At 41.6% G+C, this 23681-nt stretch overlaps 1 protein-coding gene across 1 annotated transcript in view; it reads left to right on the top strand.

Moving 5' to 3' along the window:
- The window catches only part of LOC126408807 (tomoregulin-1-like), a 128473-nt gene that overhangs the window by 72040 nt on the left and 32752 nt on the right, over positions 1-23681 (top strand). The window contains exon 4 of the mRNA XM_050074503.1: positions 13358-13387. Coding sequence (XP_049930460.1) covers positions 13358-13387 — 30 coding nt within the window. The remainder of the gene's footprint in view (positions 1-13357; positions 13388-23681) is intronic.

Raw genomic sequence — 23681 nt, forward strand, 5'->3', positions numbered from 1 at the left:
ACGACATACGGGGCATGAGATATGCCCATTCAAAGTTTGCAATTTCAATCAGTTGCTATAGCGCCCCCCTTTGGCCAATTGATGTAATATTGCTTCATTGGCATCCTCCCATGACCCTCTACCACTGTGCCAAATTTCACATGGATTGACCAAGTCAGTGAGGAGAAAAACATGGAACAGACACACACACAGAGTTTTCATCATTATATAGTAAGATGGATTCCATTGTCCTCGTAAGTCGACAGTCGTGTCACTTGAGCCAAATTAGCAAGTTCCCATGAAAGTGTGAGAGTGCAGGACCATGGGCACACACAGGGATTGAAAAAGAAGAAAAGTTAAGAGAATTAATTCAAAATTTGGCCAACCAAAAGTCTAAAGAGGGCGGACGACTGGATTACAAACATAACAAAACACTTCTGTTCTGAAGTGGAGGTGCTTCTGCAGAGAGTTAACACCAAACGTCATATTTAGTAGCGGCAGGAATAAAATAACAAAAACAAATGCATGGGATGCAAAAAATAAGTGTTAATCAACCACCCGACCAGCAAACCGCAGATTTAATGTATTATAATAGCACAACTGTAAGTACTGAGCCTGCAAAAAAAAAAAAAAACATGCACTGGAATTATAAAATGTTGTAATATGAATCCTGTGGATGCATGATAATATTGGCTTTCAGAATCGGCCAACATGCTTTTTCTTATGTTGCACAATGAATGAATATTACAGACATTGAAAAGTTTGGTATTTGTCTCCGTTTGCTGGTGGGCCGTCATGATAAGAGTATACGTGTATAATATGATGATAATTCCACTACAGGAGAGACTTGATGATCACTGAAATTAGCTGGTGAAATGAGTGGATATATCAGTATCAGTATCGGTTATCGGCCAAATAAGTTCTTATATATCGGCATATCTGATATCTGCAAAAATCCAATATCATGCATCCCTAATGGATCCTGTAATGTACACCTGTAGAACTGAAATTCTATTAATTATTATTTAATTAATTATTAAATAAGGTTATAAGAAGACATTTCTTCTTAAGAACAGTTGGTGAGTGAGGCCCATTGTACGGCTAAAAACAAAGACAACAAAGCTGAACAAAGATAGCTAAAGAAAAACATTTAACTCTGACCGTACATACAAGTAGGTGGGAAAAACAGATGTGTATATACATACATGTAAAAAGTGACAACAACATACAATGCTTTTATACGAGTCAAACTGTTTCTGTAAATTGTAAATAAGAACAGAAGTACAGATGCCTATGTGGACTATGATCGGATGTGTTGGTACTTCATATAGCCAAATTCAACTAGTGCATGCAGACACGACCTCTGCTTCCAGCCAAAAACTGTAGAGGTGAAATTAATTTGGTTTGGCTGTGCAAGATATTTAGAAAATAATACTTTAAAACATCTCTTTCTGAATTAATCGGATTATGTACAATTACCACATTTCTAATGCTGGGGTCCTCCGCAACTTCATTTAGTTCTGCAGCAATCTGAGAGATCTGTAAACTTTTGCAGACTGAATCACGTGGCGTTGCGTCAACAACAACAACTGGTAGACAACTGGCAATTGATTTTAATTGCAGACATTTATAAATTCAGCACACTTGTCTATTTCTGCTGTCATTTTCAGCCCTGAGCATAACATTTAAAGTTATGTAATTAAACACTGTGGTCGGACCTATCTGACATCTCTGTTGTGCTAGTCTGTGTTTAAATTTGTGGACATGCAGGTACTGTATGAAACTTGAAAATAATTAAAATGTGTTCAACTTTTTTTTCCTGAGCTAGAACATAAGAGATGGTTTAATTTTTAAGTGGCGTGCAGTGATTGTGCTGAAGGTGTGTAAATTATGAGAGGGAAAACCGGTTATCATTTTTTAGAAAATAAACTGCATCATTTAAAGTATTTTCAGACGCACTGAGCAGACAGACTGATGGTTGAAGTAATAATTTAAACTGTGCAGCTTCATTGCAGCTCACTCAGGATAAGACCAGCTGATTGGTCTATAATGTGACTGTAAGTGCCTCACTAATATTTTTAATTACACCCTCAGAGTCGGCCATGCTGCAGCGTTAAGTTCACTGTCATTATATTTTTTAATTGACTGAACATCAAACGCTGAGCGCTCGTCCTCAATTTTTCCTCTGAACTCTGAAGAACGTCATCAGTCACATTGATTTCACAGAACGAGCCGGTTAATCAACCGCAGATCAATTTTAATTAGGAGCCGTGGATGAGAGCCGTTAAAATCCTCCCAAAGCTGAGTGGTTCCCAAACGGGAGTCCAGGGACCTGCTGGAGGTCCTTCAGAGGTGTCAGGAGGGACTGAAATGAGGATTAGTTTAATTTCACTTAGTGAACCTTTTAGTCCAGGAGAAAGTCTGACAATAAATCCTTCAACAACAGGTAGTCCGAGGCCTCAGCTTCATCTGTCTGCATTTAAAGATCACTGAGACAGTTTTCATCATCGCCTCTCCGTACTCACAGCTGGAGACAGAAAACAGCTTCAGCTGTTTACAGTGAAGACACAAACACAAACTGTTGACATGAAGGTGGAAGAGCTCTGATCAGTTTCACCAGGACTGTGAGCTCACAGCAGCTTTTCTATAAAAAAACATGCAGTGCATGTCTTGATGTTTCTAGGCGTTTCTCTGCACTGACATTGTGTTGGCAGGTGAAATTGTGAAAATACTTGTGACGCTGTCTCAGATTTGGAGCACATTATTTTGAGTATTCAGGGTTTCCCACAGAATTAGAATCTATCTGTGAGTGTCGGGGGAGGGGGCAACAACAACTGATTGTTGCTGATGTTAGAAGCATTACTGAAGGACCATCTCCTCCTTCTGTTCTCTCTGCCCAGTGAGCTCAACCTAACACAGCACAACGTGATCTCGTCACTACTTGTCATATTTTGGCACTTGGGCAGAAGCCCTGCAGCAGCGGTTAACATCCGACACCGAGCCGTTAATCTCACATAGACATAGACATGGCTTGACTTGTTAAACCTGTTAATAACTAACAGTTAGCCCTGTCACTGTGTGTTACTCCAGTCCTGCAGCAGTAGTCTCATGATAAACAGAGAGCAGAAGGGGCTGAGAGAATCAGTATGCTGCGTGCAGCTCTACAATGAAATTAGATTTTACCCATTTTGAATCGTCAAATTTGCTGTAAAGTTGCAGTGATTGGACAAAATTCTTACTTGCTGTGATCGCAACAACAATCACAACAGAGACTGTCTCGTACCTCAAATATCATTGTATGCTGGAACATTAAAGGCAGAATGAGTAGGATTTGTCTGTTCACTGTCATTGCAGAACAAGCTTTGACCACTTGCTGTTTAGCCTCACTATATTTGCATTTTTGGTTCCTGACATTTTAGCTTCCTCTTGGATGCGTGTGTTTTTACAGAGTCTAGGCTTCACATTCTGCACTCTGTAGCTGGGGGCTCCACACCCAGTGCCCACACGCTAACGTCCAGAAACATCCCCAACAAAACAAAATAAAAGAGGAAACAGGCAGAGGGCATGGTCTCCGCAAATTTACACACCACCACGAGGGCTGGGTGTCGTTTAAAGAATTATGATGCCAGTGCCAGTTCCAGTACCCTTAAAGTGATAAAGATGAGAACAGAGTTCTTCATTCAATACCCATAATGTGAATGGAGTGGCGTGCTGTGTAGCCATACTTTTCAGGGTGTGGGTGGCATCTCGGCACGCTGAATTGCCAACTCTGTTAGACACATACGTGATGTCGACACACCACAGACTGTGTGGGTTGTCGCTGCTGCTGCAGGAGTGTGAGCCCAACGCTGGGAACAGTTGTGAGAGTTTGCCCGGCAGCACACACATAGTGACAGGGCTAGCTGTTAGCTTCACATGGCTAACATTAGCTAATGATTATTAATGGGTATAACGTCAGAGTGGAGCCGTTGGAGGTTTTTGGAACCGTTGGATGTTAGCTGCTGCTACTGTGTTAGCTTGTGCTAATCAGGCAGATGTTGAACTGACAAAAGGGGAGTGGCCCTGGAGACAGCAGCTACAGAAAGTTGCTGATCTGGCAGGGACTCAGGTCGGCCCATGATCAGTATCATTTGACTGGAGACGTGTCAATACTAGTTGGTACTGTGTTTTTTTCACCAAGTCAACACCTTAAAGGTTTTGAGCACAGATACCCAGCCCTAACCACCACACATTTCTTTTTGTAGGAGATGATTAAGAGGGATTACTTTTGTGAGGCAATACATTATTGTTAAGGAAAACCATACTCATTCTGTCTTTAGGATTTACTTCATTGGAAATCAGTTAAAAAATACACACAAATGAAAGTACACAAAAATATGTGGACGGAGGTGTCTACACACTTTTGGCCATATAGTGAACGCCTGAAAGCACCCAGACATACAGTGTGAGAGGGATATTGTCATGAGGCAGAGTTTATTTCCTAAAACCTACAGATTCAATGTTCCACAGCTGGATGACCAGCAGTCATATATCAGAGCCACGCTGAGGCAGAAACAAAGCGCTAACGGGTTAGCATATTTCTCATCAAACAGCCAGCAGACTCTCTGGATTCAAACATCCCTGCAGGCCAGTCAGGGTCTATGTTCTCATCCCACTCTTGAGAAATGTGTTGGGGAAACTTACAGTAACACCACAGCAGCAGTGGTGGTGGTGGCGGTCAACTCCATCTGCAGGGGCAGTGGCCTGATTTCCCAGGAGGCACTGCCCGGCGCTCTGCTCTTATTACCCGTTACACCAGGGAGCCGGCGCTGCGATATGCTCTCCACTTCCCTCTCCTCCCTCCTGTCCTTCTGCAATTTCCTCTCCCTGAGATTTATGCTTCCTGTAATTGGAGCGTTCAGCGGCTGTGAGCCGAGGCAATGGCGCAAATACTCAGCTGAGTTTATTTCCCCGAGCAGGAGAGGAGGCAGCGATTTGGCTGCTTTCAGAGAGCAAGCTGGGAGGTTACGGGAGGTAGGAAGGCTGAGATCTCCTCACTGGGATCTGATCTCAGGTCAGCGGCTCCAGAGCTGAAGGTCTGAACCTCCACACCAGCCTCAGGCCACAGTTATTACTCTTTAAAACTTGTGTTGTTGGCTTTTTGACTTTACTGGCCTGTTGAAGGAGGAGAAAGACAGAGAGGATGAGAGAGACGCCTGCAGCAGAGAGCTGATTTCACACAGGTGGATTAAAAGAAAAGGATGTGACACTAAAAGTATTCTTTTCTTTAACCTTGGACTTTCTATAGCCTGAACTGTGAATAACTTTTTGTAGACTTTGGCACAAGATTCTTCATCACGTTTCTACTGTCAACAAACTGCAAAGTTTCCAATGGACATCATTAAAAGGACAGTGTGTGCAGATTGGCATGTGTAGGCAAGTGAAGTTAGCAGTTGTGGAACAGACGTTAAAGTCAGAAACGGTTCTGTTATTGATTTTTGTTAAAGTTCATGTGAACATGTAATATAATATTAAATACTAACTGAGAATGGAGGGCACTGCTGGAGCCCTAAAAGGTATCCACAGCGTCTGGCTTATTATCCCCAGGAGTCTTGTCCATATTTGACAATTCTGCATCTCACCATTTCCAAGTGATGCCAATGTTCACTCATCAGTTATGTGCATTCTCACTCTGACCTCGTCACAAATCGACGTTTGGTCATGGACTTTCCACTTGGAGATACAGCGTACCAAGGTACCCTGGGTGTGTTGGTTGTTGACGTTCTGGGGCGCCGTGTCAACTTCAGCCTGTTACATGCATTGTCTGTTTTCAAAATACACTTCTGTTTTCACAGGAAATGTACAGTTTGCATACAGTCTCTTTCAAAATAAACGACAAACGCATATAGTTAAGTTAAGCCAACACACGTACGTGGTTGGGTTTAGGAATCTTTCAGGAAGTCACGGCTGATTTATTCCTCAGTAAACAACATTAGCCGCGTCATCTTTCTCTCAGCTGCTTGCCATCTACCTACTATTTGACTTGACACAGAATTTCAAAATAAAGGCGTAGCCTCTAGATGATGTGAATTGATGTTCTCACTTTGCAACGATGATATTGGATCATTGATCACTGAATTGATATATCGATCTAGATAGAGGGATCGCTGCACCTCCAGTGGATATCTTTGCTCAACAAACATTCTTCATCGCAACACCAGCAGCTCGGCTCTGAAATATCTCAACAACCATCAGATTTATTGATAAGAAATTTGGTTTAGACATTCATGACCCCCAGAGGATGAATCCTACCAACTTGCTCCCCTGACTTTATCTCTAGTGCCAACATTTGAGTGATTCTGAAACTTCAGAAAACTATTGGATGGATTGAAATAAATGAGGTTCATCATTGGTGTTCCCCTCAGGATGAGTTGTAATAACTTTGGTGATCCCCTGACTTTTCATCTAATTCTATCGTCACATCAACATTTTAATGTGTCCAGTACTTTAAGCTTCATAGATTGAATGCTCCATAAAAACCTAATAAGTGGACCTTAGGTTGGGACTGTGTTGTTAATTTGTTCCCTTATTTCTCCTCTAATCGTATTCAGCCTTGTGGACATTTTGATGTTGGCGTTTCAATTTATCTTAAAGTTCAAGAGTGAACTTCCTGAAGTGGAACAATGTTTTCTTTATGGAATTTGTGTGAAATGACCCTTTCAGTGAACAGAGGAGGGTCCTTAAAGCTGGACTGAAGCTGCAGCCAAACAAAATTCCATCTTTTCATTGTGAGCAGTTGACAACCCAGTGACTTTTGTGTCCTTGGTTGTCTCTTTTTATTTTTTCTTTCTGTTTCCAACCGTGAACTGAACATGGAATTGAGTTACAAGTGACCTTTGTGTTTGCTTTTGGGAAAAAATCTTCTGGATCTTTTTTTTTTTTTTTTTTTTTAATAAATTAAATTGTCACACCTGCCTCAATTCATCTCTGTCAAGATCAACAAGGTTCAAAAGAGCCATAAAGAGCTGGACAAGAAATAGATCAATAAAGGTCGTTTCACTGTTCGTTATCTGAAAACTTTAGAGTTGAGAAATAGCAGAGTGATTCATACATGTGGACTGCAGCAATAAAAGCTTTGTTGTGCTTCATTAAACACAGGGTCAGCCATGTTTAATTTCCTCAGCAGGTTTTATTGACTCTCTGCTGCTGCAGCATCTGATTCTTCAGCTGCTGCAAAGAGTTTTTATCCAGCGGAGGATCGGCTGATTTGTTGAGCTTCAGCAGAGGGAACAGTTTATTACAAAGACTTTCTGCATTTTTGTGCTCAAATATTCTCTCAGGGATATCTGGAATAATGTTTTCATCTGGTTTGAATGATATTAAAGAAAATACAGGAGAAATAAAACAACAGTTCTGCAGCTGTTTTAAAAAAAAAAAAGCTTCTATTTGGGATTCGGAGAGATTTCGGTTTCAGTGTTTGGGTTGTTTTTTAATTCATAAACGCTTTGAAGATTATTGATCACAGCTCGTCTCTTCAGACCTGCAGCTCAGCTCAGCTACAGCTTGTTTTATCAGCTGGATGAAATGTGTAGATTCAATTTAAAGCAACTGAAATCTTCAGTATATTCTACCTGTATCTTCTCCTAAACCACCCTCCCTTCTTCCCTACCTTCCTTACCTTACTACTTTCTTCTTTCTTTCCCACCTTTCCATCTCCCTGTAGCCCTACCTTACAGTCTTCCTTATCTTCCCTCCTTATTTTCTGCTTAACCTACTTAACCCCTTTCCTCTTTACCTACCTCTCCACCTTCTTAACTATCCATCCTCATTCATTTATTTCTCCCTTTCTCTTTCCTACTCTCTTACCTTTCCTCTTTCCTAAATCTCCCTTACTGTATTTCTACCCTTCCCTCCTAGCAACACCCACATTCATGTGTCAATACCTACCGACCTTCCCACCTTTTTACCTTCCTATCGACCCAGGTACCTTTCCTCCTTTGTTTCTTCTTTCCTACCTTCCTCTCTACCTACCTACTTTCCTACTTCCCTTCTTTCTTTCCCACCTTCCTGTCTCCCTGTGGTCCTACCTTCCCCTCTTCCTTCCTTCCACCATGCTACATAGCTACCTTTCTACCTCTTCCTTTATTTCCTATTCCTCCACCTTCCTACCTGCGTCTTCCGTACTTCATTTATACCATCCCATTTCCTTCTTTCCTTCCCTCCTAGATACTGCCACGCTTCTTCTTGATGCCTACCTAGCTTCCTACCTTTTTACTTTCCTTTCAGCCCAGATACGTTCGTCCTTTTCCTTTGTTTCTTCTTCTCCCTACCTACCTTTCTTCTTTCTCTCTTTCATTCCTACCTATCTGCCTGCCTTTCTTTCTATCCCTCTACCCTCCTGATTTACTACCTCCTTCCTACCATCCAACACTGACTTACTACCTATCTTCTTTCCTTCTTTCTTTCCTCCCTCCCTGTCTCCCTATGGTCCTGCTTCCCCTTCTTCCGTCATAGCTATGTAACTGTTTACCTACCACCTTTTCTTGTTTCCTACCTTTCTACCTTCCTAACTATTCACCCTACTTCCTTCATTTATTCATTCCTACCTCCTTCCCACTCTCCAGCCTTTCTACCTTCCTGTATCTCCCTTACTTTATTTATACCCTCCAGTGTCCTCTATCCCTTGCCTCCTAGCTACACCCATACTCCTTTCTGACTACCTCCCAACCGTCCTACCTTCTTCTTTTCCTATCAACTCTCCTTCTTTCTTTCCCATCTTCCCATCTCCCTGTGGTGCTACCTTCTCTTCTTCATCACCCTTCTTCCTTCTTATCACCTAGATACATAGCTACCTACCTTCCTCCTTCCCTTAATTCCTACCTCTCCATCTTTCTAACTACCTTCATTTATTCACTCCTACCTTTCTACCTTTACCTTCCTTACTTCATTAATACCATCCCATATCCTTCCATCCTTCCCTCCTAGCTACACCCACACTCCTTTCTTAATACCTTCCTACCTTCTTATATTCCTATCAACAAAGATACCTTCCTACCTTTGGTTCTTCAGTCCTACCAACCTTCCTCTCTTACACCTGTCCTGTGCATTTCTACCATCATTTCTTCTTACCAACCTATCTACCTACCCTCCTTCCATGTGTCTTTCCTCTCTTCCCTGTCTCTTTCCTTCCTCCCTTTTTACAATCCTACATACAACAGTCCTTAGTCCCTACCTTCTTTCCTACAGCTACCTTTCCCCCTTCCTTGCTACCTTTATATCTGCCTACTTTTCTTCCTCTCTATCTTCCTACCTTTTCTTCCATGTGTCCTACATATGTTTACTGTCCTTTTTCACAAACCTCCTATCTACCTTCATGCCTTTATCTTCCTTGATTCCCTTCTACTTACCCACTATACCCCGTTTCCTTTCTTCTTTCTACCTTTCCACCTGTACTTAGAGCCTTAACATACATCTATCTTCCAACCAATATATCTACTATCCTCCTTTTTCCCTTCCTTTCTCCTCTCTTTCCTAGCTACACCCACACTCCTGCCTTGATACCTACCTTTTTACCTTGTGACTTACCTTAACATCTGCCTTCCACATTTCTTGATACCTTCCTACCTTCATTTCTTCTTAACAACATATCAACTTACCGCCCTTCCTTTTCTCTTTCCTTCTTCCCTTCCTTCGGTCTTACCATTCTATATATAACAGTCCTTAGTCCCTCCAAAAACCTCCTATCTCCCTCCTTCCAACCTCTCTACTGCCACATCCCTTTTTGTTATTTATACCTACCTACTCACTTCATTCCTTCCTTCCTTCCTCCTTACCTTCCCTAGCTACACCTACACTTATTTCTTGATACCTACCTTTCTACCTCGTGTCTACTTGTCTACTTTCCTTCCTTTCTACCTTCTACTTTCCAACTTCTCTACCTACCATTCTTCTATTGACATACATGGATCTTCCAGCCTACATATCTATTACCTTCCTCTTTTCCATCCTTCCTTCCTTCCCAGCTACACACCTTCTTTCCTACATACACCATTCTTCCTTCTTCCCTACTTTCCTTCATTTTCAACTGCCTGGTATTTATTTTATAGGTTCCTTCTCTCACACTTTTATACACACTTGTCCTAACTTTGATTTATTTATTTACATATTTCTTCTACATGTTTGTATCCTGTCTGTGACCTCTCAGGTCTGTTTCTGTGCTGTTGTGTGGATCAGTATGACTTTATAATGTCACATTTTCGTCACACAACGACAGTCATTAGATTCTAATGTTATTAAATTCTGATTAGTTGGTGAAAATATGTGTCATCAAATCACAGACAAAAAACAAATCCAGACGTCCACCATGTTAAATAATTAGTATGCTTCATGTAGCGCCTCATCACTTAGAGTAACAAACTGTTCATTTCCCTCGTCAGCGTGTCCCACCTGCTCGTTTCAGAGGTGTTTAAGGATAAAGACGAAGAGTTTCAATCTTTTCACTTAAACATTAAACTCAAACGATTTTCTCATTAGTAAATGAACATTATCCACACCCAGGAAGAGGTTTCTCTCTTTTTAAGAGGTAAAAGCAGAGTTCCACCTGCAGTTTGAAACCAAACTCTTAACGTTTAGTCAATAACACGCTGACAGAATCATTAATATCTCCGCTCGCTCTCCGACCATTTCTGCCTCCTTTTCCATGAAAAACAATCTCATCATGACTTTGTAAAGAAGTGCAGCAGCTAAAGGTGAAATTTAATTGAACAAAGCAGCCGGTGTCCATTTCTTAATGCAGCAGCGGCGTGCCAGAAACTCCAAACACGACGTCCATTTCTTAATTCAAGGTTGCTGCGCCAAGATTTATACTGTCAGAGTCCATTTCCTGATGGAGCTGCAGAGCTGCAGGACGTTTATTTAGACCTGCTGCAATACATGACTGGGTTTTATTCACGTCTATAGTTACATTATTATACATGTATCACTTATCTATTTAACAGAATGGATCTAATCGGTTTAATTCTTTATTTTTTATTTACGACAGACTGATAGTATCTGCACTGTTCAGAGGATGTTAACTTTAGAGGAGCTGTTAAAGATTTTCTTTCTTTCTCTCAGTGGGTGAGATTAAAAGATGGATATCAGACAGTTTTAGAGTGAGTTGCACGCTGGAACCAGTGCAGCTTCCTTGTGTCTCGTTGTCACAGTGAGGTTGTCAGGTTCAGTACCATCGTGCCTGCAAAGAAAACAAAACCAAAAACCTGAGCTCACTGAAAGAATCTGGCAACCTGTCCTGAAGGGACTGGGTGGATAAATACCCTGCTGTTCAGCTAAACTCCCCCTAAAACCGCAAACCTTCTGCTCTGTAAGATTCAACAAAAAGAGAAAACTCTGGGCTTATAGGAAAAGCCTCCAGACTAAGTAAAAACCAGAGTAAATTCTGTAGAAATAAACAGCAGCCTTACTCTCACTAATGGACATTTCCCTTTTTCCCATGGAGCTTATTTTTTATTTGGTTGTGGAGCAGTTAAAGGAAGACACCCCAGGTTAAGGTTTTAACTGACAGATATCACCATTAAACTTCTTCAGTTGATAACTTGCAGTAATCAGCTTTTTATTTTAAAACAATACTTTTTCAAATAAAAAGATTTCAGAGTTATTATTTTTTGTTTAAATATGCAAATAAAGCATTATTTGATTAAATATGTGCTAATTTGCTAATTTCCAGAACAGAAATCTGAACATTGGATAAAGCTTAGTTCAAAATCTTTGCTTCATTTTGTTGTCATATTTTGGATGTCTCTTTTATCACCCAGATGATTTTATCACCCAACAGCCATAAAAAGATCAATTTTTGCCATGTTTTTAGGAACAAAATGTTTTATAAATCAGGCTATGAATAATATATAAACAAGCCTCTCTGTAATAACTTTCAGAATATAGACAAGAATCTGGAGTTTCATGCTTGTCATGTGAGAAAAAATCACTTTGAGATCGCTTTTAACGATAGGACTCGTAAAATTCCATACATTTTAGACCAAAAATAAGACGCAAGGGTAAAAAAAACAGATATCACCCTTGCGCTTCCTAAGTTGATTACTTACCCTCAAGACAATTATTTTCTAAAATAGATTGTCTTGAATTTTTCGAAAAATTCATTTTTAAATACAAATGAGGCATTATCTGATTAAATCTGCACTTTTTGCATACATCTCCAGATCAGAAATCTAAACATAAATAATCTTAAATTTGCATTGTGGCCATTTTATGTTATTGAAGCAAAGTAGCGCAAAATCTCAAAACTGACCCATGCGTTAAAAAAACAGCAACTGTGTTTTCACCTGGGGTGTTTCGCCATAAAGTAAAGAAATTACTGCTTTATTATATGTTCTGCACTATTTATTTGCTATGGCCAGTTACGATTAGCAGCACATCTAAACCTGAGGTGAAGACATACAGTCATGTCAGGATACTGAGGTGAAATCTGCCTTTCTTTTATACTTAAATGCAACAGAATGATTCATCCACAAGCACTTAAACAGAAACTGTTTGTTATTTCGTAAAGGTTATTGAAAAAGGTTTCCTCACTGTTTCCAGTCTTTATGCATTCCTGACTCCAGCTCCGTGCTCAACACACAGTTCAGATGAAAAGTGAAACAAAAGTGTGAAAACAAATCTAAAGATGCTGCAGACGACAACTTTACATACATGACAAATAAGTGCTCCTGTATTTTTTATATATACTTTATTTTCTTTTTATAAGCTCAAAGTCATCACATACAGTTGAGTGTCGTCAGCATGAAAAAACAAACAATCAAACATTATATTTATCTCATGTTTTCCACAAGGACAAGCATGTAAACTAAAAACAACAGATGCTCTAAAATTGCACCCTGTGGCACACCACAAGTGAGCTGTGCAGTAGAAACGGACTTGGACAATGAGTCCAGGATCCTACAAACAGATACTACAACTGAAGATTGTTTCAGATGTTATGAAGTCAGGTAACTGCTGAATAGTATTTCCTGTCTCTGGGGCAGCTGTGGCTCGAGAGGTAGAGCTGGTCGTCCACTAATCGGAAGATCAGCAGTTAGATCACCTGCTCCTCCATGTCACATGACAAAGTATCCTTGGGTAAGATACTGAAGCCTAAATTGTGAATGTCTAAAACTGAGTAGCAGGTGGCACCTTGTGTGGTAGCCTCAGCCACCAGTGGGTAAGTTGTAGTGCAAAAGCGCTATGAGAGGTCGGAAGACTAGAAAGGCACTAGACAAGTACAAGTCCATTTACCAAGTCTATTCTCTTGACATGAGGGTCTGAACGCCAGGAATCAATTTTGGGAAACTGTATGTTCTATATCATACAGAGAAAACTGACAGTTGTGTCTCTTGTGTCTTTACAGATCCTGGTTCTGGTTCAGGAGACGGAGACGGTGAGTTTTTTTCTTTCTCTCTTTGGGCTATTTAAAGATTTATTTAAAGATTTCAATTACAGCTGAATCTTTATCTGCCCACCACACACACTAACTGCTTGTATTGTGAGGAAACTAATCACTGCTGCAGCCTGAATGTAACGTTTGAGGATCTTTTATTCTTCCTCTGTGTGTCTCTTTGTATCTCTGCCCCCTCCCTCGTTGAATATTAACTCCTCTAATAAAGATTGTGTGGAGGTTTTCAGTCTCTGCATTAACTCCTCCCTGATGAATGGATTGATATTTTTCGTCTCGCAGGAGTGGAGCTGAAAGCATTGCCGCTGCCAAATCTGGCAACAGAGACATTTTGTGACCATCTGTGAGCGCCGACCACAGTGTTTGTTGTTCGGTATGGCTGCTGGGGGGTTTTAATTGGAGGGGCCCTCCAGAGAGACGGTGTCTCCACCATCTGCATGTGCAGGGGGCTTCAGCTGAGTCGGCGAGCTGGTGATTCCCCTGCAGGCGATGTGCTGGTCGAGCCACAGAGATAAATTATTGAACCTGACTGAAGCTCTCCACTCTATTTGTCTTTTACTCTCATAACATGAACACACCTGTCAGCTAAATGAAATCACCTGTAAACTGTTTCCTCTGAGAGAAAGAAAACCTTTAACAGGTTTGAAGCTGCATCTCTCATCTGATACTACGATATAGATATTTTGTGATTTTTATTTCCTTAAAAATCTGCTGTTTGCAACCAGCAAATTTGTTACAACGTTTTTGATAATATTTATTTTTTTCACCATCATATATTTCATTCATTTGTATCATATCATACGATGAAAAACGGTGCATATTGCACACCTTACTAGTGTTATTTATATCCAGCAAGGATGTTTTAAAGGTCCAGTGTGCAGGATTTAGGGGGATATATTGGCAGAAATGTAATAATATATAATAATTGTTTTCTTTAGTGTGTAATCAACTGAAGATGTAAATCATTCTCTATTTGTTACCTTAGAAAGAGTCGCATATATCTACATAGGAAGCAGGTCCTCGTCTACGGAGATCGCCATGCTGCACCGCCATGTTTCTATCGTACCCAGAATGGACAAACCAAACACTGGAAACATTACTGTTTTCACATTAGCCATCGTAGTTAGCAGCCCCTCCACAACGAGACGATCATGAAAACACAGAATTTTTGCTTTATTAAGTGTTTTTACTGTTTTAGATATCCCGGTCCATGAGTTTTGGAGAGGAAGAGATGTTTGTGGATAATTCAGCTCACAGTAAAAACCTCCTGAACAATGAAACCTGAAGGAATTCTAACCAGGAGAAGTTTCAGCTAGTTGCAATCTGCAATCCTCACCACTAGATGCCACTAAATCCCCTTAAATCTGACACAGTGGAGCATTAAATTCTGCGATATCTGAATTCTTTAAATTAGCCCTTCATACTTTTTTAGTCTTCTACCGTCCACACCCAAATCTACACCTCTGGTACATTTTTTTTAATACAGCAACAATAAGTTTTAGGGAAATGTGATACAGCCAGAAGCCGATATACATAAAATTACAGTAACAAAACTAATTGTTGTGAAAATTTCATTAGGTAATGGTTTAACCATAATATATTAATAATAAATTATTATTGAATAACTATACTGTATTTTATCACATTTGATTATTTTTTTTCTGGGTTTCATGTGTGTGAATTTCATTCTGTTGATTGTTCAGGGCATGTGGATGAAAGACATTTCAGAGAGAATGGACAATAAAGTCTCATCTTATCTTAGTTTAGCTTACCTTAGCTTAGCTTAGCTTATCCTCCATACAAACAAAAAAACAGCTGCCTCACATGAGACAACACGAGTTCACAACAAAAGACTCAAAACATTAAAACTAAAATTCTTTCAAAATGGGACTTTAAGTTTCCTGAGAACAATCATTTTAAGTATTACAGGTTTCTATATTTACAACTTCAATCTCATCCTCCATGTTGGCCCAAATGGAGGATCCCGGGAAAATCTAGCCCTGATTTGCTACCATAGATGTGTAATAATACCTGGATACTGGACTCCAGGATGGCTTCTGTTCATTCTAAAGAGTTGCTTTATAGCTTCCAGGTTTACTAATGCCATATGAGGCCGACTGAATATGCGCAGTAGTGTTCCTCCTGCTGGCTCCACCTGCGAGTTCCTGCTCAGATCATAGACTTTACATTGTGATGACGTCACAGACTTTCAATCGCTTTTCTTGGTTTGTGGAAAGTTTCACAAATATAAAACCTAAACACATTCTCACATATCGACGTTTGGTCATGGACTTGGGTGGACCCGGGTGCGTTGCTTGTTGACATTCTGGGACGCTGTGTCAACAGTCTGTTACATGCATCGTCTCATTTCAAAATACGCTTCAGTTTTCACATGAAATGTACAGTTTGCATACAGTCATTTTCAAAATAAAAGCACTATGTAGGTACAACACTGTGAACTGACACAGGCCAACACAGGCATGTGGTTGGGTTTAGGAAAAGAGAACAGGGTTTGGCTTTACAATCTTATAGGAACTGAACATCGGCCTCCTGGGTGATTGTTGGATCCATCCACCGACGCTCCCGCCTACCCTACTCGGACTCCCACCGTCATAACTTTTGTTGTTTTCCTGTCGCGTTTATCCCTGACGCCGCTGGACACCAATGAACAGTACCAGCGACTGGCCGCATATCATGCAGACGTAAAAGAACAGCTTTTTTGTCGCTGTCTGATGCCAGAAGTCTGATCAAACACATGTTTTCGTCGACTTCAAAGTGAGAAGGGGTTGAAAACTTCCATGGATAAAAAATTCGCTATAGAAAGAGTCCTAATTGACCTTGTTTGCAGTTCAGCTGGTATTTTTTTGCTGCAGTACTGCAAGTGGCCACTGGGACAAAATGGGAGCAAGGCTGAGCAGCCTTCCTGGTGGTCTGTTTGCTACATAGCCTGTGTGGAATAGCTCCCCAGGAGAAACGGTAGTGCCAGATCTCTACTAATGGATACGTTTCTACCATCACCTGGTATACACCATCATGTGGACCAAGTTTTATTATCCATTTTTAATTTTAAGGATTCCATCATAGCAAACTGTAGCAAACAGATATTGTTAAACCCACAGAACTTTATTTTAAATCAAAGAGAGTTCCCGAGGTTTCCAAAATCTGTCTGGCTTCATTTTCAGACGTGCTAAATATTTTTTAGTTTGACTGAGTGAGCAGACATTTAAAACGTGGAGTCTTTACTTACAGAGAAACGTTTGGGTGATGCTGGGGTGTAGCTGTGCTCGGCTTCTGTTCTGATCCTTTAACCTTTTCAGTTGACATCTCATTAACCTTCTCCTGCCTCCATAATGTGAGCTGTGTTGAGTCGTCTCCATGTTGAGCCGCGGTGCCTCACAGTAACTGATGACATCTCTCAGCAGAATAAAAACCTGCTTCTGGTTGATTTGTTTTCTGAAGCTGATCTGTCTAAAGAATGTTCTTCTTTTAGTCCGAGCTTTGAACACTCATCATCACCATCGTCATCATCATCATCAACATGGTCGTGTGCTGCTGGTTTGAAGCTTTGGATTAAAACAAACAGCTTTTTCCCAGCAGAGGGTGAAGTCATGAAGAAGTCACACAGTGATGATGTGAGAGGGAGACAGGATTCACAGTGTGAGAGTTTAAATGGAAAATGATCAGTGGTGGAAGGTTTTCTGCTGCACTTAAAGTTATTTTTATTCAGGATAAGAGCGCAGAGATGCTGCCACAAAGATTCAAACATTAACTGTTCGACATTCGACTTTATGCAAGAAAATTCTCATCCTGAACTGTGCTTAGGTTCAGTCTCACAAAGCATTATAGACTCTCACGCCTTGTTCAGATTGCAATCCCAGATCTGTTTCTTGGCATGTCCAGATTGTATCCAGATTGACTTTAGAAATTGTGGACAGCAAAAAAAACACACATGAAATTAGATTTTTGCAGATTGGATCCAAACTACATTCAACAGACGTGTGTCAGTCTGGACGTTTGGCCCCTCAAATCGGATATCTCAGTGTCTTTGCGTCACTCGCAGTGTGACACACAATGACGATGTCAAATCCAGTCTGACAGAAGTGCTGAGCAGAATTCATGTTGTTACTTGCAGAGCACTCCGGAGGACAAGATGGAGAGCAACAGTTCATGGACAGATGCCGGAATAAATAAAAATAACCAACCCCGACATGACTGCTCGATTGTTTGGAGGGCGAAATGATGGATCTCCATTTCTCAGGCTTCTGCACTGGGAAGTTGCATCATTAGCAATTTATTTCAAGAAAACTTCAGAGGACACTTTTAAATGCACCAACTACTGTAGGGCTGCACCTCAGTCAGAATCGTCCAATTATCTGACTTTTCATGGAGGGTTAGGAGACAGCGCCAGCACAGTTTTGTGTAAAATGTCTTGTTCCATGAGATTTCTGCCAGGGATGCACCGATTTACCAGCAGTACATTGATATCGGCGTATGTTCTCCTCGCCACCAACGCCTATCAGCAAATAGGATGGCATTCAGTGGTGGCGGTGTCCAATGTTTGTCTGTTGTGTCACATCACTTTTGCACAGGCTAAAAATCAGAACTCCAGATTAGCAGCTGTTAGCAGCCGCTGGCTGAAACTAACCACTGATGGAAGTTGTGTCAAGTTACATTTTGAGGTGTTAAAGATCTATTCACTAAAGAGTAATGTTTGGCAAAGGTAAATTATAATCTTGTAAGATGTAGTTTTTGGCAAGAAATGTGTCAACCTTTTTAGAGCAATATATTATTAGAGATATTAGAGAGAATTACAACCAGGGCTCCCTCGAATACCAGCGCTCGGTCAGTGACTGCCGGCGTCAGACACAAATAAATCCATCATTTCACTTTGGCATGATATGCCGCTGGTCGCTCTTGTTGTTTAATGGCGCCTGGCAGCGTCAGGGGGAAACGTGGCGGGACAATAACGTGAGTCTGAGTAGGGCGGGCAGGAGGGGTGGTGGATGGCTCCAACAACCACCGACTTTCACCCGGGAGGCTGTTATTCGCTTTCCGTATGATTATAAAGCCAAACCGTGTTCTTTTCTCCCAAACCTGACCACGTGCATGCTGCTCAAACCCAAACATGTGTGTGTGTTGGCAAAAGAAAAAAAAACAAAACATTAATTTGCAGTGTTGCACCAACATAGTTCCTACATCATATGTGGACGTAGAAAGTCCATGACCAAACGTTAATATGTGACGAGGTCGGAGTGAGAATGTGTTGCGAATCATGACATATTATTCATAGCAAAAAAAAAAGTTTCGAAGCAGTTTATTTTTTATGATTTTCACATTAAAGATGTTTGTTTTAAACATTGATTAATGTGTCTAATTGAATTTGTGCTCATTCAAGGGCAGTGTAATAAAGGACTGAGTTTAAAACAGTTAAGTTATTTTTGAGTATAAAGATTTCTTGCTTTCCCTGGCACAAAAGGGGGAATAAATAATAACAACAACAACAACAAAATCTGTATGGACTGTTGGCCACATTGTTATTTTAAATATCGGAATCAGCTCAGAATTTCACAAATGGTCCATCCCTTATTTCAGCATTATTGTTGCTAAAAGGTTCCTCAAGACTAGCAGTGGGTTCCCAAATTATTAAAGACTGTAGTATTGATAAGTTCTGACGTGACAGTCCTGCTGCCAGTATTGGAGAAATTCCGATGATTTATTTCTTGTTCATTTAGGTTACATAAACATTATTTTGTAGTTTTTATCTCACCATCTCAGTTTCTGATTTGCAGTAAGATTAAAACATTCGTCACTGATGCATTTTTGCAATTCAATCCAGAGGAGAGCTCTCTGTGTCGGAGCCTCACAGCCTGCTGCATGCGTTAGAGGCAGGGCCAGCTCTGCCACTCTGTGTCACACACACACACACAGGCCCTGCTCTCAGTGACAATAGCGGAGAGAGCAAAACGCCCCTAAATTTGGTCGTACTTCACAAGAGGCCGACACTGTTGTTCAAAAACTGCTGTGCATGTGAGGGCAGAAACACGAGCAATCTTTTGAAACATCTAGTGAAAGTGATTCACACACAGACGGAGAAACGTACTGTTTTCGACCGCCTAGCTCGTGGTTCATCTCCCTGTACCCCATCCACCTCGAGTGTGTTATAGGCTATAACTGTACTTCATTCAGCTTTCTTAGGTTGAGAGGGCGTCCTTATCCGCTGTGATGGTCCAAGGACAGAGGGATGTCATATGCTGTAAAGCCTCTGAGGCAAGTTGTGACTGAAATTAAAAATCCTAACAACACTTTAGCCGAACGTTAATTCTGTTCCTATTTTGTTTCATTTTTTTCTCTTAAATAACCCCAAAAGAACCAATGAGAGAACTTAAAGTACTGGATTGATAAGCAGTTTCGGTAAGAGAAGTAGTGTCATTAAAATCTTAGCAATACCCGTCCCTACTCAAGACTTTAAAGATGAATTTCACATCACTGTTGGAAGGCAGCAAATGAACACAAAGTCGTATTAGAGGACCTGGCCAATCAGAAAATCTGAATAAACTGCCAGTGATGTGTCATCAAAGCAGAGCTGTACTGTGATAGATAAAGAGGGACCAGACTGACGGGACGTTTTGTGGTAAAACCGTCAAAGCAAAGCATCCTCATTACCTATACTGCTTAATGCTGGTGTCATTCTATAGTGGTTATTTTACTTTTTCCACCTTAAATCAGTCATTTTGTCCTCTGTGAAAAATCTGTGTTCTTCCCTCCGACACCTTCAACCTACCATCAGCACGGCCTCTTGCTCCTGACTAACGAGGCCATGATTGTTTTCCAAAACTGAGCCTGATGACGAGGTTTATATGTTGTAGATGGAGACCATGACAGGGTGATGTTGTCTAGTGTGTGTGTGTGTGTGTGTGTGTGTGTGTGTGTGTGCGCAGCAGCAGCAGCATCCTGCTGTCAGCAGAGTCGAACAGAAACAAAGAGCCTCTCTGCTGCAGATCCTCGTCGATCGATCGGCAGCCTCAGAGCCCCGACTGAGCTCTCCATGTTCAATACATCCACACACAGCAGGCCAATCTGTCAGCCAGCAGGCTCAAACACACACACACACACACACACACACACACACACACACACACACACACACACACACTCTTCTGCATCCACCCTCTCAAGTCATTTTAATCATGCTGTCGCTCTTAGAGTCGCATCTTTCTTAAAATGAGTGTGAGGGAGTCTGCACCAGAGTGGAACCCCTCTGTTCATATTTCTAATGCAGCTCTGTGTGTTTAAAGGAGGTGGACACAATAATATGAACACTCATGCATGACAGCCTCTCTTTTTAAGAAACGAGTTGTGGTATTTAAGCTGTTATTTGAATTAATTATCTGCTCTTTTTGCTTTGATAATTTGGAAAAATGAAAAACATTGTGTGCATGAAAAGTGTGGTATAAATTAGGTTTATCATAACGAAACATCAGCGGGGGCAGCTGTAGCTCGGCAGGTAGAGTGGACTGCAAGACACTGAACCCCAAACAGCTCCTTGTTGTGTCTCGTGTGTGTGTATGTGTATGTGTGTGAGAATGCGCTGCCCCCTAGAGGCCTGGAGAACTTCTGTTGTGTCGACTGGATATGAAGTGTTTTTATGCCTCTACACCAGCAATAGCCGTAGCTGGAGATGTTATGTTTTCAGGTTGTCTGTCTGTCTGTCTGTCCCATCCTTGTGAACATGATATCTCAAGAACACTCGTACTCGTACTCGTGAACATGATATCTCAAGAACACTCGTACTCGTACTCGTCGTCCTCCGCTTATCCGGGTCCGGATCGCGGGGGCAGCATCCTCAGCAAAGAAGCCCAGACAGTCCTCTCCCCAGCCACCTCCGTCAGCTCTTCCGAGGGAACCCCGAGGCGTTCCCAGGCCATTCAGGCGATGTAATCCCTCCAGCGTGTCCTGGGGCGGCCCCGAGGTCTCCTCCCGGTTGGACATGCCCGAAACACCTCCTAAGGGAGGCGTCCGGAAGGCATCCTTACCAGATGCCCGAACCACCTCAACTGGCTCCTCTCGATGTGGAGGAGCAGCAGCTCTACTCACTGAGTCCCTCTGCGGAGGAAACTCATTTCGGCCGCTTGTACTCACGATCTCATTCTTTCGGACACTACCCAGAGCTTGCGCCCATATGTGAGGGTTGGAACGTAGATCAACCGGTAAATCAAGAGCTTCGCTTTCTTCACCACAACGGACCGGTTAAGCGCCCGCATCACTGCTGACGCCGCCCCAATCCGCCTGTCAATCTCCCGCTCCATCCTAATCTCACTCATGAACAACATCCTGAGGTACTTAAACTCCTCCACTTGAGGAAGGACCTCCCCCCCGACCTGGAGTGGGCAATCCACCCTTTTCCGGCTGAGGACCATGGCCTCAGACTTGGAGGTGCTGATTCTCAACCCAGCCGCCCAGGGACGAGATCCTCCCGTCACCCTCCACCACTCGGCTGCGCCTAGAAATTCTGTCCTTGAAAGTTATGAACAGAACCGGTGACAAAGGGCAGCCCTGGCGGAGTCAAACCCTCACCGGGAACAGGTCCGACTTACTGCCGGCCACGCAAACCAGACTCGCGCTCCTTCGGTACAGGGACTGGATGGCCCTTAGCAAGGGGCCACCAACCCCATACTCCCGGAGCACCCCCCACAGGATCTTCGAGGGTGAAGTGATTAGATTTTGGTAGTCAAAGGTCAAGGTCGCTGTGACCTTGCCTCCACCTCATTTTCGTGAACAGGGGAATTTCTTTAAATTTGGCACAAACACCCACTTGGACTCAGCACTTAACTGATTATATTATGGTGGTCAAAGATCAAGGTCACTGTGGCCTTGTGTCTGTCTTGATTCTGTGAATGTGATATCTAAAGAATGCCTTGAGGGAATTTAGTCCAATTTGGCACAAACACACACTTTGACTCAATGATGAAGTGATTAGAATTTGGTGGTGGAAGGTTAAAGGTGACTGTGACCTCAGAAAACATGTTTTTGGTCATGATTCAGGAATTCATATTCTAATTATGACAAAATTTCACGTAAGTGTTTAACAGGATTAAATGATGAAATGATGACATTTTATATCCAAAAGGTCAAAGGTCAACCTCACTGTGACATCATAATGTTCTATACAAACACTTTTTTGGCCATTACTCATCATCACATCTCTGACAGTTGGTCAGATACTGAGTTAGTGACACCTGTGCTGATCGTTTAGATCTTCTGTGCTGCTGGGTTAAAGGTGTGTGTGAAGCATCCGTGTCTTGTGTAGCCTTTTCACAGCAACATCCACATTTGAAGCATTATCGACTGTGATTGCTACATTGCTTATGTTTTACTGACTTACTGTAAGTGAAAATGTGTCTGGATGGATTATGTATGTTTTATTATATTTACCTTTTAAAAAGATATCATAACTTTTATTATTGGACTTGAGTGATGTCACCCAGCTACCCTTTTTATGTCGACTTTGAGTCTGCACACAGGGTTTTAATGACTTCAGGTAAAAGTTTTGCAGCTTGCAGGATGGTGGTTACATTTCCTGTCATTTGCTGTGGATTAATTTCATTCCTCTTGATAGTGCTGAGCTTTTTCCTCTATTACATGACAAAATTACACTTGATGAATCATGATGCCCTGATGAAAGGCAGCCATGAATAATCCCTGCGGCTCTTTGATATTTGATGTTCCGGCTGTTACCGTCTCGTCCGCTCCAAACTCGCTCTCCGCTGCAGAATGAACGCCGTCATGCGAGATGGCATTAAACGCATCCCCTGTAATGATGATAATAATAATAATAATATCCTAAGATGATAATGTGTGGCTGTGTTTCCATTTGGCCGATAAGCTCCATGAGTCTCTTCACACACTCAGCTGTGTCTGATAGGAAAGTGTGTGAGCCGTGACGTGTGTTGATGGTAGAAACGGTGTCATCAGAGTTAACGGCTCGACAGCGCTCACCGGAACAGAAGCTGATGTGAGCCGGAGGTTGTTTTGGAAATGAAATCAAGTCGCTGTTCTGGAAAGAAGAGTGAAAATAATAATAATGAAAGCTGATTATGTTCTTCAAGGATGAAAAATGTGAATATACAAAGTTCCACAGTTGGTAAAGCAGAAACAGCGTGGCCAAGACACACAGGTTAAATTAAAAAGAGCTCTTTTAAATGTTAGAGGAGGAGAGAGTCGTTATAGATGAGCCAGGTGCAAAGTGTCACAGCTGAATAATGATACCATTTATTTCAAG

Source organism: Epinephelus moara, chromosome 21 (genome assembly GCF_006386435.1).
Source record: "Epinephelus moara isolate mb chromosome 21, YSFRI_EMoa_1.0, whole genome shotgun sequence".
NCBI classification, from domain to species: Eukaryota; Metazoa; Chordata; class Actinopteri; order Perciformes; family Serranidae; genus Epinephelus; species Epinephelus moara.